We start from the raw sequence: 23776 nt of genomic DNA, 5'->3' as shown, positions 1-23776 counted from the left end.
GTGTGTGCGCGAGCGCAGGGGTGGAGGAAGGGAGGGGGCGGAGGGCTGGGAGAGTTTGATTCCCCTTGGCTCCGCCCACCTCGTGAGCATGTCAGCGGTTTGCCTCAATTAACCGCCCGCGCACGCCCCGCCCCCTTCCCCCCTCCCTTCACGCGCCTTTATGACGGGGCACGCGCCTCCATTCCTAAGGCAGCCTAGCTCCTCATTCGTCCCTCCCTCCTTGGCTCCGCCCCCTTTCCGACCTTATTACTCTCACAGCCACGCCTCTTTCTCTCCCCCCCTTTTCCCCCTCCCCTATCTTCTACCGCACATCTCTCTCTCTCGCGCGCGCGCTCTGCTCGGCTCGGGTCTCGCGCCCGCCCAAACGTTGCCTCGCGCCGCCTGCCTGTCTCGCGCCGCACTGGGATGTTGGCAGGCGGCGGTCGGGTCAGTCGAGAGGAGGGAGCGGAGTGAGAGGGGCGCGGGAAGGGAAGGCATCAAGGCAAGGCAAGGCGACGTTCTGTGCCCGTCCCCCGCTTTCTCCTCTTCCTCCTCCTCCTGAAGCGCGCTGAGGGAACGGGGCGGGCTCTGCTCCTCCTCCTCCGCCGCGCGTGAGGCGGAGAGAGGCAGGGAGAGGCAGCGAGGAGCCCGCGGAGCAAGCAACATGGCGGAACACTCAGCCCCCGACCAGAAGCACAAGCCCGGCGCCGCCTCTGCCTCCTCGTCGTCGTCTTCCAACTCCGCCGCCGGCTCCCAAGCGCTGGTCAACAGCAGGAGCTCCTCCTCGGCGACGGCGACTGGGGCCGGGCCCCCAACGGGAGGCCTGTCGGGGGGCCTGTCGCAGCCGGCGGGCTGGCAGTCGCTGCTCTCCTTCACGATCCTCTTCCTGGCCTGGCTGGCCGGCTTCAGCTCCAGGCTCTTCGCCGTCATCCGCTTTGAGAGCATCATCCACGAGTTCGACCCTTGGTAAGAGCAAAGAGAGAGAAAGTAGAAGGGGGAAATGTCTCTCTCTCTTGTTCTTTCTGAGGTGAATTTGGGGCGAAGGTCGCAGCGTTGGGAACGTGAGAGCGGGAGGCAAGGCCTGAGGGGCGGCCTGGGCGAGGAGTTAGTTGCCTCAGTAGGTGAAAGGTAGGGAGATGGGAAGGCCCACGGCGGCGTTGCCTTAGAAGACACACTCAAAGCACTCCCGACGGATAGCCATCCCGCCTCCGCCTCGATACCTTCCCAGAAGGGATTTCCAGGACTTCTGGAATTGCCCCTGCCTTTGGATTGCTGTGAGATTTCCAGGCTGTGTGGCCATGTGCCAGAAGCATTCTCTCCTGACGTTTCGCCCACGTCTATGGCAGGCATTCTCAGAAGTTGTGAGGTCTGTGGAGGCTAGGCAAGTGGGGTTTATATATCTGGAATGTTCAGGGTGGGAGAAAACTCTTGTCTGAGGCAGGTGTGAATGTTTTAATTGGCCACCTTGATTAGCATTGAATAGCCTTTCTGCTTCAAGGTCTGGCTGCCGTTTTCCCCCCTTGCGCCCCGAGCCCCTCTTGCCTTCCCTTCCTGGGCCAAGGACGCCCAGAGGCTTTCAACTTGAAGAGACGGCGGGCCCAGAGTCTGGCTCGTTGGGCTCCTTTCAGCCAAACTTGTGCAACAGCACCCGTTGCGGCAGAGGCGGCGGGCGTCCCTCCATGTGGGTCTTGCAAGAGCAGCAGCGAGTAAAAAGAGGGCGCCCGCATAAAAAGGTTTGGAAGGGCATTGCTATTGGGTTGCTGTGAGTTTTCTGGCCTGTATGGCCATGTTCCAGAAGCGTTCTCTCCTGACATTTCGCCCACATCTATGGCAGGCATTCTCAGAGGTGAGGTTATTGGAAGCTTATGTGTCTGTGGAAGGTTCAGGGTGGAGAAAGAACTCTTGTCTGTGGGAAGCAAGTGTGAATGTTACAATTAATCACCTTGATTAGCATTGAAAAGCCTTGCAGCTTCAAGGCCTAGCTGATTCCAGCCTGGGGAATCCTTTGTTGGGAGGTGTTAGCTGGCCCTGATTCTTTCATGCCTGGAATTTCCCTGGTTTTTTTAGTATTGTTCTTTAATTGCTGTCCTGATTTTAGAGTTTTTTTTAATACTGGTAGCTAGATTTTGTTCATCTTCATGGTTTCTTCCTTTCTGTTGAAATTGTCCACATGCTTGTGGATTTCAATGGCTTCTCTGTGTGGTCTGACATGGTGGTTGTTAGAGTGGTCCAGCATTTCTGTCTTCTGAAATAATATGTTGTGTCCAGGTTGGCTCATCAAGTGCTCTGTCCGCTATGACTGACTTCTCTGATTGAATTAGTCTGCAGTGCCTTTCATGTTCCTTGATTCGTGTTTGGGTACTGCGTTTGGTCCATAGCTGAATAATAATAGTGGGTCTGCAGGTTGCTCATATTTGCTATTGACAGGACGTTGGCTCTGAAGCCCCCAGAGAGAGGGGGGACAGGGAGTAAGTGAGCATTGCATTGCATTACAGGTGGGCCTGTTCCCGGTGAGGTTTAGGGTACATGGACTCCACACCATGGCAGCCAAGCCACCCCTGCAGTCCTGAAAGGCACTATATAACTCCAGTAGAAGGCAAAGCAGCATTGCTGTTGGTTTTTTTAGATTCCCCTGCCATCAGGTTTGGGAAAAGTGCTGTGCAAAAATCTTAGGAGACTGTCTGCAGTAATGGGATTTGGGGCGCCAGAGGTAATTGGAGAGTTGCATGCAAAGAGTGTTGCTGGTAAAATCGTGCTGTGGCTTTGTAATAGGTTGAAAGGCTAATTATGATTTATTTGCACATCTTCGTTAGTACATGACATCTGGGGTTCCCCCCCCCCCCTCATTTTATGGTGTAACACCCATGTAGTATGCCATACAAGAGAAAATCTAAGAATGCATATCATATCTCAGGAAAATCATAATTTCTGCACACTTATGTGCTAGATTGTTTAGTTTTAATTGAGATTTTCCTTCTTGGGATAGCAGTCATTCTTGAATGTGCCAACAAGTGTATCTTTCATAGCCTATTTTTGACTTGAAGCTTCCAGTGCCTCTGATGGTGTCCTTCAATCACATAAGCAGAGTCAGTTCTATTGATGTATCAAGCTGTATGGAGATTTGTGTATCTTGCATCTGTGGTGTATTAGGTCATCTGTTTTCATTATTGTTTTTGCCAGTTCACATGCTTCTGTTCGTACAGATAGAATATTTTAGATTGGTGAATTTGGAAATACTGCTACATAGAAATTCATTGGAAGATGTCTGGAAAGCCACCTCACAGTCTACATCAGTGTGTATTTACTGTTGGTAATGTGATGTGGTGAAATCAAAGGAAGATCTTCCAAGCTCAGTTGAGCAGTTTGTTGAATGATCTTGGACAATCCTTTTTACATTGTTACATATCTCTCAATTTTAGCTAATTCACATGGTTACTGTGAGGTTATAATAGGGGAACTTCTTGAGAGGAGAGCAGAAATGTGATAAATTCATTTTTGTGGGCAGATGTTACAGTGATGTGTATACTAAATATTAAAAGGGTTTGTGGCATACAGATGTGTGTCAGAACTTATTTAAGTCCCAATCAGGTGGGGTTCTTCACATTTCTTTATTGGAGAAGTGCAATAGAAAATCCCCTGTTTAAATATTGAAATTGTGAGTGTGCAAGGTTTGTGGGACCAAATTAGATCCAGTGCAAAATATGATTTATCAGATTTTTCCAGCTATTGGAAATGACAGTGGAAGGGATTTAACGTTTCCTCCTGCATTATTTTCCCCAATTTCCACCATCCTGTGGCGAGCAGTAGATGTCTCTGTGTATAGGCCCTCCTAGAACAATTGTGATTCACTTCAAATTGGGGAAATGACAGTTACTTTCTTCTATGTGAATTATGTGTCATGCTGTCCATTTTCTGTTAAAAAACAAATTGTATCTTTGAAGGAAATGGTGTGGAACAAGGGTTAAACTTCCATCCTACTGTCTGCTCTTATTTTGTGGGGGAAGGAAGAAAGGAGTAGGATGGCCAGTCTTTGGTCTCCCTGCATTATGTTTAGTTTGTTGCTTCAATAGCACAGCAACCTGTTTCTTGAAGAGTGTACCAGTTTCCATACACTTCAGTGTCACTTTCTTCTCAGTTTATGTGCCCCTGATGATTTTTTAAAAAGCATTTCTGCTAGATAATTACAATCTGGGCCTTGGTTATAAAGTTAATGAAAATATGCCAGTGTGATAGTCATTTTGGTATACAGTTTAAAAGTACATTTTAAAAGACTTACTAAGGTTTAAGCTTTCTGAATGACAAAGTATAGATTTTTTTTTTGATAATGAAATTTGTTGCTGCTAGTAATAATTGGTGTATTCAAAATCAGGTTTCAAGGCACTCCAGCAGTAAATAAGGTTGGAGTCCTAAATATTTTAAAATTAAGTACCACCTTGTTCCATTGAACAAGGTGGTACTTAATTTTAAAATATTTAGGGCTGTGCTTGAAGAAACATGATATGGTGGAGCTGTACACTAAGGTATAGTTTCCATTATGAAGGATGGAATAAAGAAAATGAATTGTCTTCCAAGCAGGATTGTACCTACACTTTGTGCTAAGCCTTTTGGTTATTGTAAGACTATTTGGTCATATTTCTGAATATGTTAACACTACAGGTGTGTAGGTCAAAGAGGTTTTACACACTAGTTCTGTCCTCCTCAGCCCTGACGCAGCATGGTTTTAAGGGCCATTCCTTTCAGACCTTGTTGCTATTCAACATTGCAAGGTCAGGAATAGAGTTCTGTATATGAAAACTTCAAGCCAATGCAAACATTCATGTTTCCAGCCCTCTGCATCACAGATGGCCATAGTGTAGGCCTCCAAATGTTGAACGTAGCCAACACAACCAGAAATAGCAGTCCAGCATCTAGAGCAGGCAAGGGCAAATTTACGCTCTTCAGGTGTTTTGGACTTCAACTCCCAGAAATCCCAGCCAGTTTACCAGCTGTTAGAAATTGTTGGAGTTGAAGTCCAAAACATCTGGATAGCCAAAGTTTGCCCATGTCTGGTCTAGAAGATCTAAAATTGGGATAGTCTTAAAGGCCCCAGTATCCTTTCCAATCTTGGAAGTAAAGTAAGTTCAACCCTGGTTAGTATTTAGGTAGGAGACCACAAACACATACCAGGCTGTATTTCAAAGGTAGGAATGGGAAAACCACCTCTGTGTATTCCTTGTCTAAAAAAATTGAGGCAACTTGCAGGCACATATACACATAATCAGGAGATCTCACTTGCTCTATAATAGTGACCAGATATATACAACTGTCTGAACAAGGCTTACAACTATACAAAAACAGATAGTGTTAATATGCAAGTGACATGAAAAACATTTCTTCAGATGACAACTTGCTCATTTATAAATTTGGCTTTACTACCTGTAAGGTAGTAGTGCTAAGCCAAAATAGGGTTTTGTACCCATGTTAATTCTTTTGTGAACAGTTAAATACTTATAGCAGAATATGATTCATGTTTGGATCAACATCACAAGTCAGTTCCAGCTGGTTGTGCACAGTTATGTATATTTGAAGCCAGACAAGGTGGTGTTTGCCTTTATAATTCTGTCAGGCAAGGAAATCTCCAGCACACAGGAAGAGTTGTCTCATTTGACTCATTTAGTTGCCTTCAGGTGGCACCATTACCTGGCCAGATCTGCAGTGCAATGATAATGATTCTTCCTTTTGTTTTACTTTAGGATTGTACAGTGAGAAAGAGGACAAAATAGGCTGAAGCAACAGCATGTCAGAGGTTATTTTTTGTTAACACAGAATAGCACACATCAACAGCTTTTGCCTCATATAATTTAAAGTGTGAAAGCCAGACTTGAACATTTAGACATATAAGCAATGAAAAGACTTTCCAATCTGAAAAATGCAGTGTGCAATTTTTGTGTGTGTGTAAAAATGATATACCGGTGTAGCAGTGGTATTAAGAAATACAGTTCAGAGTCCATTTCTTTCCATATACAGTCATAGTCGCAGGTGGCTAATACAGAATTAGGTTGATCACAGAAAAATAAAGATGAATCACTTGCCCAGAATTAATTGATGAGATTCAAGAAATCATGCCACTACTTCCACTGCAGAAGCAAAACGCTCTTTCAAAAGTAGTCTTTCATGTGGTCCTTACAGCTTTTAAACATGCCTCATTTTTAAACATCTCTTTGTAAATGAATTGTTAAATGTTAATGACATTTTGTAGTTGCCAAGAATGCCAAGGTAAATGTCTTTGAATCTCCAAGTTAAGAAATATTGTTAGCTCAGGTCCTTCCCAGTTGCAACAGTCACAATGCAGTATATGTGCTTAGTATGTGACCTTGCAGTCTGTTTTACATAGGTGAGATGAAAAGTCCACTGAAGGTCAGGATTGTTGTTAAAATCGGAACTGTAAAAAGACAAAGCTTTGCTGTTCTAGTGCTTGCATAATGAACATCACTCTAAAATACATAGCCATGAGTTTGTGTTTTATTTCTTGAAATATAACCATAGTAGTCTCAATCTTCTTTTTTCTTTGTATTTTTCTTTGGCTTCTGTGTCTGTGTGTGGGTTGAATGAACAACAAGAAATGAATTATTTTACCGTTATTATTATAAACTGGCCCACATACCATGTACAGATTACTGTTGTACATCTTTGTATCTTTTTATTTCTAAAGTGCTTTAATTTGCTAGGTACAGTTTAAAAAAATCCTCTTCAGTCTTTTTCTGGATCAGAATGGGTTCTATAGTTTATATAACTTGAGGTTCCGGTAAATTATCAAATCTGGTTCAAATAACCAGTCTCCTATCATCCAGTTCATTATTTTAATAGTAGTTTAATGTTACTGATTTTTAGATTACATAGCCTCTAACAAGGGCTATTAAATATGCCTTTCACTTTTAATGTTTACATATCATCAAAGAGCTCTTCCTTGTGTGTATATAGTAGGCTTTGATGATATAAGGCTCCTTATATTTATCTATAGTATCATCCAGTCTTTATCAAACTGTAGGCCGTTTCTCCTAATGATACTCTCAGAGGAATTTAAAGTTTTCCTTTTACATCAATAGGCTACCCATTCATAATTATATTTTTTCCTCAGGAAATAAGTATTCTCCCATTTAACACTTGCTTTATTTAGTGGTCTGTTTTCTCTCCTTGTTGTAGTGTATATGTGGTTAATTGATCATGAATCCTATTAGTCGTTTAGTTTAAGGTAACTTTTGTTAAGTCTTTTCATAAGGTTTTTGATAAAATGTTACATTAAAAAAAATTGCAATGTAAAGATGGTTTTCAACTGCCATTATAAAATGTGCTGATTGTTAGGGCAACTCACATTTATTTTTCATGTTCCTATGACTTGCACAAGTGGGTTATTTCTGCGCCTGCCCAGCAGTTATTCGGAGCCTTCTAGAGTTCTGCTTTAATGTGGCTCCGCCCCCTTGTAATGTGAATGACCTGCATGATTCGTGATTTTCCTTGGAGTTTCTTTTTAAGCACCACCTCATTTGCAACTATGTTGAGGAATCACCAGTGATTCAGCATTATAAAGTATCAGATCTATGTATAGGTTGAACATCCCTTATGCAGAATTTCAGAATCCAGAATTGTTCACATGGTTGACTGAAATAGTACACCTTTGTTGATGATTGAAAGTACACAAACTTGGTTTCATACTCAAAATCATTGCAAATATTGTATAAATTTACCTTTAGGCTATGTCTGTGTATGAAGTATAAATTAATTTCATTTTTAGGCTTGGGTTCTATCTCCAAGATACCTCATTCTGTACATACAGTAGTTAAGCAGAACTCAAGGAACTGGAAATTTTAAGCAACTAACAAAAAAAATCAAAATAAGACATTAAATTAAAATGAAAACAGCTGTATAATACAGTAAAATTGGGCTATTTTAAGTTAGGTTTATCTGTATTTGTCTGTATTTGCTTTTAATTACTGTATTTCAATATTAATATCAGTACAGAGTTTATGATATAGCATAATATGATATGACATAATAAGTTAGGCCTATTTTAATAGTATTTATTTATCAAGTCAGAAGCAATTTGAGAATACATTTCTAATGTATAGAAAAACCACAAACAAAGTTAAAAACTTGGCATTATACTAAAGTATACTAAATTTCCTTAGACCAGAAGCTGGCCCCTTCGAGTGTCTCTGGTGTTGCTGTAAGAAGATCCTCTATTGTTCATGTGGCAAGGCTCAGACTGCATTGTAGTAAGTGGTCTGTGGTTTGCTCTTTTCCACACTCGCATGTTATGTTATAGCCCCATTTCTTAAGGTTAGCTCTGTATCTTGTGGTGCCAGAATGCAGTCTGTTCAGGGCCTAATAAGTCGTCCAGTCTCCTGTGTACTGGGGGGGGGGGGGGTTATCTTATATCAGCCACTGATTGAGGTTCCAGGTTTTAACCTGCCAGTTTTGGACTCTTACTTGCTGAGGTGTTCCTGTGAGTGTCTCTGTAGATCTTGGGAAGCTATTTCTTGATTTAAGGCATTGGCTTGCTGACAGATATCCGAGATGTCAATGCCTTGGTCCTTGCATTACAGGCTGCTACTTCTCGACGGATGTCAGGTGGTGCAATACCAGCTAAACAGTGTCATTTCTCAAGTAGTGTAGGGCATAGACATCCTATGATAATTTGGCATGTATCATTAAGAGCCATGTCCACTGTTTTAACGTGGTAAGAGGTATTCCATGCTGGGCATGCATATTTATTTTAATAGCAATACTCAAACAACCAGAAATTATGTTTATTTGACAACTATCAATCCCTATGGGTGCCAGTTAACGGAGAGTCCATTGTATATTCAAATACTGCCACTCTGAAACCCTCCTCCTCCTTCCAAAAATGAAATCAAGAACACTTCTGGTCCTAGGTGTTCAGATAAGGAATACTCAATCTGTACATGTGTGCATCATATTGAAACATAATGCTGTATTAAAATAATAACAATAGCAGCACATTATAAACTTGAGCAGGAATTAATAAATAAACCCAGGATAAGATAACTGGCTTGTTTTATATGTCTGTGGGTGTGTATTGCTACAACCTAGTAGTGCTGAAGGATAAGGTGCCTGCAATAAGCACTTTTATTTTGGAGCCAAGAAATTGATTTTGGAAGCTCCTATCAATTGTAATTTACTAATCCAACCATAGCTGGAGAAGAAATTTCATTTAAAAATGTCTAAATTTGGGAGAATGAAGCAGCCTTTTCCGATTCTATAGAATCCAGTAATGTCAAACATTACTTTTTCAAGCCTGACTGCTAAAATAGTCTTCCAGAGCCTTAAAATATTACTTCTGTTCCAGTGAGTTTCTGAAACTGGGACTTGTGAAAAGCCATGAGTTCGGTTTTTGTATAATTCATCTTCAGTAAATTTTGCTTGCAGTAAGAAATAAAATGAAATATAGTTGCATAAGGCAGTATTGAAATCGCTTTCCCACTTGTTCTTGTTGGGAAAATATGGTCCAGATTAAAATCACTATGTCATTTAAATACAAATCTCTGGACCAGTGGGAAACACTTTTTAATATATCTAGTAAAGCAGTATTAGTTATAAAAAAAGACTGCACTAACAATAAAGAACATTAATCAAGGACTACATAAAAAAAACCTCTGATATAGCAACTAAATAAAGTCCTGCTGAGAAGTACAAGCTTCATTTGAGGATAGAAGCCAATGTGACTTCCCAAGTTAGAGAGTATACAAAGAAGTACAAAAAAGAAGTACACTGTTCCCTCACTACTTCGCTGTTTCACGATTTTTCAATAAACTCTAAAAGACTATTAAAAATTACAATTTACAGCCTGAGGAAGGAGAAGCCAAAGGGAGAGAAAAAGAGCCCAGGGAGTTAAGGATGGATGGGAGTTTTTCAAAAGTGAAATACTCAAGGCGCAAATGCAAACAATGCCAACAAAGAATAACAATAAGACAAGTGCAAAGAAGCCGGAATGGATGTCCAAAGAACTTCTAACTGATCTAAGACTCAAAAAAGACATACACAAGAAGTGGAAAAAGTGAGAAATCACCAAAGAAGAATTCAAACGAATAGCCAACTCCTGTAGGGAAAAGGTTCGCAAGGCTAAAAGCGCAAAATGAGCTCAGGCTTGCCCAAGACATAAAAAACAATAAAAAGGGCTTCTTTGCGTATGTCAGTAGGAAAAGGAAGAACAAGGAGGCGATAGGGCCTCTGCGAGGAGAAGATGGGGAAATTCTGACAGGGGATAGGGAAAAGGCAAAACTATTTAATGCCTTCTTTGCCTCGGTCTTCTCACAAAAAGAAAGCCAGCCTCAACCTCAGCAACATGGAGTGGATGAAGGATTGGGGGAAATCCAACCCCAAATAGGGAAACAAGTTATCCAAGAATATCTGGCTGCTCTAAATGAATTCAAGTCTCTAGGGCTGGATCAACTACGCCCAAGAGTATTGAAAGAACTAGCGGAAGTTATTTCGGAACCACTAGCAATCATTTTTTAGAGTTCTTGGAGAACGGAAGAAGTCCCAGCAGATTGGAGGAGGGCAAATGTGGTCCCTATCTTCAAGAAGGGGGAAAAGGACGACCCAAACAATTACCGTCTGGTTAGCCTCACGTTGATACCAGGCAAGATTCTGGAAAAGATAGTTAAGGAAGTGGTCTGCAAACACTTAGAAACAAATGTGGTCATTGCAAATAGTCAAACACAGATTCACCAAAAACAAATCATGCCAGACTAATCTGATCTCTTTTTTCTATAGAGTTACAAGCTGGATAGATGCGGGGAATGCCATGGATGTAGCCTATCTAGATTTCAGTAAGGCCTTCGACAAGGTCCCCCATGACCTTCTGGCTAACAAGCTTGTCAAATGTGGGCTAGGAAAAACTATGGTTAGGTGGATCTGTAATTGGTTAAGCGAACGAACCCAAAGGGTGCTCACCAATGCGTTTTCATTCTGGAAAGAAGTCACGAGTGGAGTGCCACAGGGTTCCGTTCTGGGCCCGGTTCTGTTCAACATCTTTATTAACGACTTAGATGAAGGGTTAGAAGGCACGATCATTAAGTTTGCAGACACCAAACTGGGAGGGATAGCTAACATTCTAGAAGACAGGAGCAGAATTCAAAACGATCTTGACAGATTAGAAAGATGTGCCAAAACTAACAAAATGAAGTTCAACAGGGACAAATGCAAGATACTTCACTTAGGCAGAAAAAAATGAAGTGCAAAGATACAGAATGGGGGACGCCTGGCTTGACAGCAGTATGTGTGAAAACGATCTTGGAGTCCTCATGGACAACAAGTTAAACATGAGCCTACAATGTGATGCGGTGGCGAAAAAAGCCAATGGGATTTTGGTCTGCATAAATAGGGGCATAGCGTCTAGATCCAGGGAAATCATGCTACCCCTCTATTCTGCTTTGGTCAGACCACACCTGGAATACTGTGTCTAATTCTGGGCACCACAGTTGAAGGGAGATGTTGACAAACTGGAAAGTGTCCAGAGGAGGGCGACTAAAATGATTAAGGGTCTGGAGAACACGCCCTATGAGGAGCAGCTTAAAGAGCTGAGCATGTTTAGCCCGCAGAAGAGAAGGCTGAGAGGGCCCAGGCTGAGGCGTGTGGCCTGGTCCCGTCTGTCATCCTCAGCCACTTGCAGGCAGCACCATAGGCCCCTCCTGCGCCTCATCGCCTCAGCAAGCAAGAAGGAATACAATACAAAACATTAAAAGAGGGAGGGAGGGTGCTTTTTTAATTAAAATAAATATAGTGTCCCTACTTTGCAGAACGTAACCCCCGCGATGAGTGAGGGTATACTGTAACAGAAAAGGAGCTGTACCTTAGAATTGTTATCAAAGTAACTTCAGAGAGTGATTTATTAATTGGTGGAAGGGGAGATGGTCCTTTTGGGGTGGTTTTAAGCTTTTTAGTGGTATAAAAGTGATGATTATCTTGTTGAATTCCATCTAAAAATAGAGTAGCAAACAATATACCCAGTAGGAAGGGAGTGACATCTTCAAAATTGTTTCTGGGCAAAATTATTTCAGCTGTTTTGCAGTAAAAGAAGTTTAATGTTTATATTATTCTGCATCTGGTATTCTAGAATTTTAAACTGTAAAGATGCAAGTGAAGAAAATTTGTTATGGAGAAGAGCTATCAAACATGATATTTACCATTTGAGCATTTTATGAATTAGGATTTCATGGTCGTCCTCTCAAGACAGCAATTGATTATGACGTCTGCATATCAAATTGTCCACACTGGGGCTCCTTCCAGTTCCTAACAAACTAGGATTTGCCCTTGATTGTTTTGAGGGTTTTTTACTAGAGGAGGCAAACAGCTGATTCATAGTAAACACGGTTCTCTGGAGTTCTGGTTTACAGTTATGACTAGACACTGAATCTATTTCAGAGAGAGCAGCAAAACTCCTTTGAAGCAGTAGTTTACTTTGGGTTTATTACTTTTTTATTCACAGGACTTATTTATCAAAGATCACACTGTTATGGTTTTGTTTTAGGTTTTTTTGCAATTTATGATCAGGTTTCTTTTTGGAGACAGGTTGGCAATCAAACAATCAGACTTAGTAGAAACCTAAATAGTGTGTAAATGTAATTGCACTTTTCACCTGCTGATGGCTCCCATCCCTAAAAATTTACACAGCTACAATGGTGAAGAAAAAATGTTGAAAAGAAATTGCCCTTTCTGCTTCCAGATCAGCTACAAAGGAAACAGGCAGGTGGTAACCTTATGAGTAGAACAATCAATTACTTATTTATTTACAGTATTTATATTTAATTATGTGTGGGGTTGTCCTTTTTACTTTGTTGGAGGCATATACCTAGCTCAGTAGCCATTCCCTGTAACGCTCTAGAGCAGGCATGGTCAAACTAAGGCCTGGGAGCCGAATGCGGCCACCTGAGTGCTTACCTCAATCATAGAATAGTAGAGTTGGAATAGACCTCATGGATCGTATTGAATTCTGCTCCTGTCTTCTGGAGTGTTAGCTATTCCTCCCAGTTTGGTGTCATCTGCAAACTTGCAAACCTCAGGCCATTCTCATTTCCCCAGTCCTCTTGGCAGAAGAACATGGTGACGTGTTGTGTCCTTATGCTAAAAAGATTGGGTGGGGAGAGGCACAATGCAGCTGAGAGCCCTCTGGAGTGCTCTCAGCCACCGTGTGTCGTGCTGTCCTCCCATCATAAGGATGGCTTGAGGAAGGCACGTGGCATTATGCCAAGAGGACAGTCCAAGGATCGGGGGAGGAGGATTGGTGCAGTAGCTGTGTGTCTCGCCTTCTTCCCAGCATAATGATGGGGTGAGCATCCCCCTCCTGATGTGGGAAGGACAACCTGAAGATGACCCGGGCCCTGCTGTGCCCTGCCTCCTCCTGGCCCCACCCTCTCCGGGACCCTCACTCCACTGGGCCCATCCTACCCAGGGTGTGCCCGACCCCCCTCCCTCCTGGCCCAACCCTCCCGGTCAGAGCTACAATGCAGCCCCAAGGCAAAAAAGTTTGCTCATACTTGCTCTGGAGGATTCAGTATGGTGTATGATTACTCTTCATTAATCACTATAGCAGTGGTTCTCAACCTGGGATCCCCAGGTGTTTTTGACCTTCAGCTCCCAGAAATCCCAACAGCTGGTAAACTGGATGGGATTTCTGGGAGTTGTAGGCCAAAAACATCTGGGGACCTCAGGTTGAGAACCACTGCACTATAGAATCAGTTGAAGTTTTGGGGATGGGGCTAACCTGGAATGTGTTCTTTTCTAATCCACCACTTCTGCTTAGAGTTTGTGACTCCTGACAGGAAGGGTAACTGACAGGGTTTGCCTTACCAGTGGATTGGAGTTAATCCGAACAAATTGTTGCTTGATAAATTACTTTTTAAATAGCTGAATAAAGTAAATGACAATGCCCTATATAAATGTGAGTATTTGGTTGTATTAGATGGAGCTTACTCCTAGGATTGCAATTCTCTTGATAAATAAAACATTTTGAAATTGCCAGTATTTTTCCTTCTCTCTCTTCCCAACCTTCAGTTCCATTCTTGTTTTTAAAAATGTATAAATTAATGGTAAAAAAAGAATCTTAATTACATACTACAAGATATATAATACCAGATGTATACTCTTATTTCTGAAGAGCGGTGAAAGTGTGTAGTATACATAAAGCATTACAATAGTTTTGTGATGTATATTTAAGAAATAAACCCTCATAAGCAACTGTAGTACTTTTTTTAGTCTATAGGACATGTTCTCATTTCCTTTCCATTGTGCATAGTTAAATAGACAACTTTAATGTGCCCACAGGTTTCATTTGGCATTGGACTGCAATTCTAGAAACCAGGGTTGAATTCTCATTCGACCATAGAAATCCACTGCATGACCTTGGTGAGGTCACATTCTCTCAGCCTCGGAGGAAAGCAAAGGCAAACTCAATATGAACATATGATAGATTTTCTTTTAAGATTGCCATAAGTTGGAAATAACTTCAAAGTATGCAACAACAGACAACATAATAAAATAAAATAAATTAGATGAACATCTAAATCAAAAGTCATTTGCTCAATGAAATAAAAAGCCAGGTCCACACTGATAAGGTAATTTGACCTTTTGGTTGATTTATGAATGGACCATAAAATTATCCAAAGCCATATTTCTTGAGTGTTAATTAATCTTAACTAGAGGAATTCTGAACTGATAAGAATCTTTGCAGTTCAGCACTTATTCTGTGAAATTTATATACAGTGGTTTTATACAAAGGACAATTTTGTTTATAACAAAAAAAAATGTGCAGAAAAAAGCCTTTTCTATGCAGAAATATTTTTCTACACACAAAAAAATCTGTTTTCTCTGCAAACTGACTGCATCTGACTATTTCACAAAATAAGTCCCAAATAGTGAATAGTTTTCTAAAACATGCAGTTGCTAAAGACTTTCTTTCAGTGGGCATAAAATTGCTAATATTACTGACAAATTTATTCAAGAGGAAAAGAAGTGAAAATTACATCATGTGTTTCTGAGATAATAGAATTTAACTTTGTTTTGTCTTACTTAGTTAACACAATTGTTCTATAATCTTACTGATACTGATACTTTGCATTCCTCACACACATAACCCTGTCAGTCTGAGTTAGCCATTGTAAAAAAAGGGGGAGCTCAAATACCAGACTTTACAGATCAGTTTCTTTATAAGCTATTGACTTTCTCTCAGTAATGTATGTCAATTTTGGCTATCTTTTCTTCATTGGAACTGGGGAAACAAAGTGACTTTGTGCGTATTCTGTTTACAAAATTAGTTTACAAAATCTTGCTGTGCTTCTCGTATTACATTGTCATATTGTTTCCTATTGACATTGTCCCAAGTGTTGAGGAGCCCCTTGGGACCAAGGAAATTACCAGACACACTGAGGAGAAAGCTGTACAAAAGCCCTTAGAATATGACATCACACTTACCACAGATTTTGTGACACTCTAAGTAGCACATTGTCTGCTCAGTTTTGGGAGGATCAGTTTTAGTTGCTGAAGTGTAGTGATATGGACAACGCTGAATCAGTCTGTCCCTCCATATGTCCCACTCTTGCTGTCTTGGTATATAAGGTATAGTAAAGAAGGATTAATTGTGTGGCCCAGGAGATTCTAAATGCCACAGTTTGTGAGTATGATACTGTAACTTTTAAGAAGACAGTAGTGCACTTTCTTGAAGAGCATGTCTCTGGACCCAGAGGAATATGGGAATTTCCAATCTGCCTCTAATACCTTTTAAATGCAGGTGCTCAGGCATATATGGTGGTCTAAGGTGTTCTTCAAGGAAACAGATTACTGGTATCTGAAATCATTTCAAGGGTTTCAGCCCAGGATTTGATAGAGAAACAGCTTCCATTGCTCTAGCCAATGGCCTACTCTAGGGAAAGTGCTATCTAGTTAATCTTCTTTGATAATTTGGCAGTTTCTGGCATGATCAATTGTGGGATGGAAGTAGGAGGCACTGTGTTGCAGTGTTTTTGCTCCTGCCTGCAAGGCTGGTTCCAGAGAGTGGGCGATAGGGTATCTGTCAAGCTTCATCGTTATCAAACTCTGAGGTTCAATGAGGCTGCATCTTACTATCCCCATATGGATTCTGAATCCCAATTAGACAGTGGATTTGTGAGTCTCATGTTTGAGAATTGGATAGATGTCATGGGATGGCATTCCTCCTTGTAGGTCAGTGGTTATCAACCTGGGGGCCCCCAGATGTTTTGTCCTTCAACTCCCAGAAATCCTAACAGTTGGTAAACTGGCTGGGATTTCTGGGAGTTGTAGGCCAAAACACCTGGAGACCCACAGGTTAAGAACCACTGCTATAGGAAGAAGTGTGCATCTTTTGATTACTCATATTCACTTTGACGTAAAGGTCTAGTTGAGTCTGTGGCTAAGTGTCAGTTTGGAGTGAGCTTCAACATTTTATGCCACCATGAGATCCCATGATACAATGTATTAGTATTTTAGATAAACTGTTTCAATGTGAAGATCGTAAAATGTTGCCCTTTTCCCATTCACGGTTGAGCAATAATAATTAAAAGTATACATGTAAGCTGTCTGTGATGCTGCTTTGTATCAGCTGTTCAATGGTTTCTTCATGGGTTTCTTATTCCTTTCCCACTGCAATTTCTTAGCTTCTGCTTGACTAAATTTTAATTTCTCTTGTTTTTCTTTATTTGTGTACAAAATTGAATAAACATACCAATAAACCTACCTGTCATGCATCTAGATGTTTTATAATGAATATTTATTCTTTGCCTTCATGCCTGTGTGTTTGATGTGATGACATACCATAATTTATCATGGTATGTTTGACTTTGGTGGTAGTAAGCCATCCCCAGATAAGAGGGTCCCCTTCTTGGCTAGCCACATGGAGAAGTTCAGAAGCTTTGGTATCCATTTTGGTTAGCTGATGTTTCTCAGGACTTCTACATACAACAAATGTTAGGTAATAATTGCTTGTTTGAAAGGTTTGTGTTTCTGAATAATAAGTTTACGATTCAGAGTTTACAATTCAGATGTATCAGTAACTTACAATTAGTTAACAATGAAAGCAGTTGGCTTCTGAGGTAAATGGCAGAATATTTGAATATGGTTAAACACCATCTAGGTACAGCAGTATGATAAGGCTTCCAAAAATGAGGTTCAGAAGAAAAATAATGTCAGTGATCTGATAATAGGTGGTCCTTGCTCTTCTCCTTCATCCTGTGGTTTTCTTTGATTCTGTATGTGAAGCTTGTTAGCAGTGGGAAATGTTTTTAAATGGTAGATCAGCAAATACGTCCTTCTGAATGACTATCCCCATATTGAGCTGATTCCTATGCGCATGGGAGCAAGTTTCTTTTGAAGTTTAAACTGTTGATCTAGAGCAGTGGTTCTCAACCTGTGGGTCCCCAGATGTTTTGGCCTTCGACTCCCAGAAATCCTAACAGCTAGTAAACTGGCTGGGATTTCTGGGAGTTGTGTTGTCGAAGGCTTTCATGGCTGGGATCACAGGGTTGTTGTATGTCTTTCGGGCTGTGTGGCCATGTTCCAGAAGTATTATCTCTTCTGGATGCCCCCAGGCAAGAGACAAAAAAATTTCTAATGCTAATTAGGGTGATTAACTGAAACATTAATGCTGGCTTCCCAGTGACAAAGGACTCTTGCCACACCCTGGACTCTACACAGATATATATTCTTTCCTTTCCTTACTTAGTTTATCCATACCTCACAACCTCTGACGATGCCTGCCATAGATGTGGGCGAAACGTCAGGAGAGAATACTTCTGGAACATGGCCACACAGCCCAAAAGACATACAACAACCCTTTCTGGGAGTTGTAGGCCAAAACATCTGGAGACCCACAAGTTGAGAACCACTAAAAGAAAACACCTTTCTCTGGACCCTCATTTTTTAAAAGCCTTTTAAATCTTGTCAAAGTTTTTAAAATCTTATGTGGAAAACACAGCCATTTTTTAAAATTTTTGTTTTGTATACTGTCTATTTTGTATATTAAGTGAACTGGAACACAATAAAAGGCGATAAATGTGATCACCTCAAAAATGATGGTCTGAAAAAATGAAATTCACTTTCAAGCAGATGTTTTCTACAACAGTTGGGCGAAAGACAATAGTTGCTTCTTTTACAGTGTGAATTTCTTTGTACCATAAACAGTAAATTATTGCTACATAAGGTGAAATTATATGGTTTAAAATGAATGGGTGATTTTAGGAGGAGGATTATTGTATTATATCACCCCTGTGTAGGGTTGTGATCTAAGATACTTCCATATTATTATCTGCTTTGTATGTTTCATTATGCTGTTTTCATAATATGGGTCAGTTCATGTAGCAGGACAACACATTGCTATTTTCCCGAGACTCCTCATTGCAGTTAAATGCTGTTAATTGGCTTCCTAGGTGTGTTATAGTAGACTAAGCTACAGACAGCAGAAATTCCAAATGTTGTAGCTTGTGAATAGAAAATGATAGCAACCTGTTCATTTGGAATATTTTTAACTATAATCCCAGAAAACGTTGTCCTCTTGACCAGGCATGAGAGCTGATCTACTACTTTGAGAAAAGAGTGATTATTTATTGTAGTTCTTTCAATATCTTTTAGCCATCTTACAATATTACATTGCTTCAAGAACATTAAACTATCGCAGCTGAGCCTCAGTTACTCTAAACTGGTTGCAATAAATGCAATGTATTGGAAGAGTACAGAATATAGACCAAATCTCTTGCCTAGTTCATTGTAGCAGAAATTCCAAAGAAAGAAAGAAAGAGAGAGAGAGAGAGAGAGAGAGAGAGAGAGAGAGAGAGAGAGAGAGAGAGAGAGAGAGAGAGACCTACCTACCTACCTACCTTTCCGGAACAGTTGCCAATTTGAACTCTTACTTATTATGTAATTTGACTGTCAAAATCTGCTTTAGTTACTTGATAAAAAGTTGTCTTCTTTAACTCTGCCTCATTATTTCTTTTTCAGTGTTTTAAGATATGCTGTAAAATAATGTAAACATCCGAGGCAGATGTAGGCCAGAACTTCAAAATGAGGATAATTTTTGATGTTGCTTTTTAATTATATTGATAAGACCTGTATCATAACTTTTTGACAGCTATATTTTTTCTGTAGCTGTCTTTGTTCCAGCTCATATCTTCTGTGTTTCAAAATTCTTTGAGTGATATAGCTGATTCTGCAAGGGATACATAAAAATATTTAAGTGTGCAATTTCTGCTAGATTTTGTAGTTCCCATTTGAGGCTTATGCAAGCTTTTCTTTGGTTTCAACCTCTGTTGGCTGGAACTATAAGCTCAGAATTCTGGATCAATTGATTTTTTAAGAGTAAATACCCTTTCCACTTTTTTTTTAAAAAAAACAGTAGCCCAAGGCTTCATACTGCTTTTAGTATTGTATTTTGCTTAGTTTTGTTTATTGTAGTATGTGAAATAGTCCTTATCTGTGGCATAGCTGGAAAAGTTGCTAAGAAATGACATTGCTATTTTTCTGTTGGCAAAAACCAATAAATAAGAAATGGGACAAATCTGGTGGTATCTGAAGGGTGTTATATGTTACTGACCAGGTAAATTGCTCACAGACTATCAGAGTTGAATTACTATTTAAAAAAGAGAGAGTTGCTTCTCTTATCCAAATTGTGTGATAGTATCAACAAATTACCTCTTCACCTTCTTTGCTTTGGAGATAATAGCTTTGAAGGATCCAGTCATAAAATAAATATTTTCATACTATTTTCATTTTAGAAGTTTCAGGTTTTTAACCTGCCAGATTGACCCCCCTCTGTATGTGAAAAATTGTTTGACAGATTACTTGTGTTTACCTGAAGCTAAATAAATGTAATTATTTAAAGATGACTTGTTAAAACTGATATATTTTTCCAGGTTTAATTATAGATCAACACATCATCTTGCATCACATGGATTTTATGAATTCTTAAACTGGTTTGATGAAAGAGCATGGTATCCACTCGGAAGAATAGTTGGTGGAACTGTAAGTACTAGAAACATAAATTCATGTATATAAAAAGAATCTAAATGAGTGCTATTGAAGCAACATGCTTCTATTCCATTATTAATTCAATTTGACTGGGACTGTTAACAGATTTTTTTTCAATTGGGCATTTATTTAAATTTGGGACATACCAATTGCCCTTAACAAAATGAATTAACTTAAAATTAAACTTGAAAAAAATGTGAAAATGTGGCGCAGGCGGGAGAGCAAGCCAGCTGCAATTAACTGCAATGAATCACTCTGACCAGGAGGTCATGAGTTCGCGGCCGCTTGGAGCCTATGTTTGTTTGTCTTTGTTCTATGTTAAAAGGCATTGAATGTTTGCCTATATGTGTAATGTGATCCGCCCTGAGTCCCCTTCGGGGTGAGAAGGGCGGAATATAAATGCTGTAAATAAATAAATAAATAAATAAATTTTAATATCAATATAAAATCTGACCATTTTGTAGGTTTAGTAGGGAAAGGTTCACCTGACACAATATGGACTATTTAGAATATTTAAGGAGGTAGCTTATTACTGCACAAACCAACTTTCTGGCAATTGTATGGTTTCTTGGATGGTGATTGAAGTACTTTGCAGTCATAGTGAAGACTGAGCATTGATAGCAGTAAATTCCCATGATGTATGACATAATACTATCACTCCTGGCTGCAGAGCTGTTTGAATAACCCCTTGTATATTATATACACAGAACATATGCCAGGCTTTGTGTTGTATATAATGTTTTATGTCTCTGTGGTAACTTGGGAGAATCTATACAGTATGACAAACAGGTAGATGAAGTATGTTGCCTCTGTCTAAAGCACTGTCTACACAGGAGAGGCTCTGAAATAAAGCTAAAAATAGGGAATGCTTTAAGGCAGCGTGTTGAGGTAGGGAAGAGCAGATACTGTTTTACATCATTTGAATGTAGAGCATGTCTTAGAGCTCAGTATACTTCATGACTTCTGGAGTACAGGCGGTGTCTAAGGAGTCATCAAGCAGAAGAAGTCTCCTCTGTGGTGGAAGAAACAGAACAGTGTCTTTATTCTTTCTCTGTAGTCCCATATGTGTTCTGTGCATGCACAGTGATTTAAAAAGTTAGAAAGTTGAGTGGAAGAAGCCCAAGTCTCACATTCACTGTGCACATACCAAGTGGTGTGACCCCAGTCTTCCCATTGATTTCATTTCTCAGCAGTAAAAATTACGGCTTTAGCAAGAGTTTTAAAGAGAGAGACCCCCCCCCCCCTTACCTTAGTTTTGTTAAAGCCTATGAAAATGTGGTCTCAGATATATATAGCTTCTTTGGGTGCTGTTCCAGACCTTCAATCTAAGATCTGATCTTACCCATCACAGTTGTTTCTCTGGCCTTAAACATGGAATATAATTTATTCCACAGGACTGAAGGTGTAAACTTTCAGAGCCATACAGCTCTAAAAATCCACCTCTTCGTCTGATTTACAGGTGATTAGTTCTTACAGTGATATAGACAGAGGCTGAAGCCATGAGGCTTCAGTTAAGGTTCAGCTACAGTCTCTGGCTCTGAACTACGTTTCAGCATATAAAGTCTCAGTACCAAGATCTAGCTTTGGTATCTACAGGGCACCTTGGTATAGGATACTGTAGGTTCAAGCCTTGATATTAGGAATCCCTCCAAGTATTGAAGGGTTTTTTCCCCATCCTTCTTCATAGAGACGGCCATGGCATATAGTCTTAGTACCTCAGGGTCTCTCAGTGCAGAGAAATGTGATATCAAATGATATCAAATGTATTGGCAACAGCACCTAAAGTACTTTTTAGAGCTCAAAGCTTGGTTCTTGCTACCTAATTGGAGGGAACACTGTTCAGAGTCATCACTTTAGAAAACCAACAAAAATTAAAAAAAATAGAGAGGAAGGTCCTTGGACCAGAGAAATGAGCAAACATCAGTAATGCTGGAAAATAGGTTACAGTTACATCCACTGTTGTATTTATTTATTTATTTACTTATTTATTTACTTACTTACTTACTTACTTACATCATTTCACCCGTAGGGACTCAGGGCAGCTTACAACAGTCGGCCAATTCCATTGCCCCAAAAACACATTCAATAAAACAGTGGCAGTTCAATAAAACAATAACAATACCAAAATCAATTAAAAGTTATATTAACTCTATTAAAACATGAATTATAAGAAATATTGTAGCAGACCAATTCCATCTAAGCCATTAGTGGTCAGGATATTATAGGAATCTTGTTGACTGAGTAAAATTACTAACACTGCAGAAGCAGGTGAAGTGATGAACGTTTGCTTAGTACATTCTCCCCACTTTAAGAATTCTTTAACATTGCAGATTTGGGACATTTGTAAGGCATAGTTTAATAGAGATAATATTTCTCTACTTTCCACTTTCAAATAATTAATTGCCTGCATTACATGAATTTGATGGGTTTTGTAGTTTAATGTGATCCTGACTTAGTTTTCATTCTGTTTGTTTGTAATTCCTGTTTTGTTATTCTAAAATCTTTACATTTACTAAAGTATTTCCATAGTTTTGCATTGTTTTAAGGTGATTTAATTAACCTCTCACAGTTAGAGGCCTCATTTTATAGGATGGGTTAGAAATTCTTTTAATAAACATGTACTTAAGTGGAAAAAAAATCCCAAAGAAAAACAGGATCTCTGGTGAAGTATTTCTTCAATATACAAATAGGGGTTTGGGGAAAGAAGACAATGTAGCAATACATTAGTGCCCCCATTCCAATCTCCTTGCACTCATGAGAAAATTGTGTTATGATAATGCAAAAAACTAGCATAAGCTCTCATGAATGTACTGTTTTCAGTGCAAGAAGTGTTTTTATGTGGATTTACAAGATGACGGTAATATATATAGTGCTTTATCAATAAAGCACTTAAAGTCAATGAATCCGTTTATTGAAAGGAAATTTTTACTGTTTTAATTTGAACTAATATCATCAGTTGCAACTTTGCCCATTATAGCAACAAGCAACACCAATACAGGCAGACCCCGAGTTACAAACATCTGACTTGCAAACAACTTATAGTTAAGAACGGGGTTGAGACAACAGGAAGTGAGAGAAATCTACCCCTAGGAAGAGGAAATTACTCCTGAAAGAGTTATCATGAGGAAACAGTGTCTCCACTGAAACTTTATCCCAATCCTTGTTTCCATAACAAACCATTTTTTTCAAAATGCAATGATGACAGGGATAGAAAGTGAGATGATCCCCTATGCTATTCTAAACTCTTATCTATCTATCTATATCTATCTATTTATCTATCTATCTATTTCTATCTATCTAGAGGTACACTTTAAAATGTACCTTTTCCAACTTGCAAACAAATTCAGCCTAAGAACAAACCTACAGAACCTATCTTGTTCATGACTTGGGGACTTCATGATATAATTTCACTTAGCAGATTGGGACATTTGATAGAACTTGCCATCAGTCTTAGAGTCATATTTTCTCTAAATGAATTTACACTGTGCCCTGTTGTCATTAGCAATACCTTGTGCATGAGTAATCATCAATTTGATAATTTGTTTCAGCAGATGAAATAAAGAAATGAACAATACATATCTTTCACACACTACCTGAGGCGTTCCAAAGATATCAGTATTGTGGTTGTCTTATCTGGAAAAAGATGCAAATGAAATTATATACAGTATTAGTAATAATAACCCACCCTCAAATTATTCCATTCGAAACGTTACACAAAGTAGCTCATTTTCTACTCCTAAGGCAGAGTCTGCTGTTTGCACTGTCACTC

General features: G+C 39.7%; 1 protein-coding gene across 1 annotated transcript in view; it reads left to right on the top strand.

Moving 5' to 3' along the window:
* Positions 1-241: 241 nt before the first annotated feature.
* stt3b (STT3 oligosaccharyltransferase complex catalytic subunit B) overlaps positions 242-23776 on the top strand; it is a 61222-nt gene continuing 37687 nt past the window's right edge. The window contains exons 1-2 of the mRNA XM_016998091.2: positions 242-945; positions 19893-20001. Of these exons, the coding sequence (XP_016853580.1) occupies positions 644-945; positions 19893-20001 (411 nt within the window). The 5' untranslated portion in view covers positions 242-643. The remainder of the gene's footprint in view (positions 946-19892; positions 20002-23776) is intronic.

Source organism: Anolis carolinensis, chromosome 6, assembly GCF_035594765.1.
Source record: "Anolis carolinensis isolate JA03-04 chromosome 6, rAnoCar3.1.pri, whole genome shotgun sequence".
Taxonomy (NCBI): domain Eukaryota; kingdom Metazoa; phylum Chordata; class Lepidosauria; order Squamata; family Dactyloidae; genus Anolis; species Anolis carolinensis.
The sequence above is the reverse complement of the archived record's forward strand: the minus strand, read 5'-3'. Positions and strand labels throughout refer to the sequence as shown.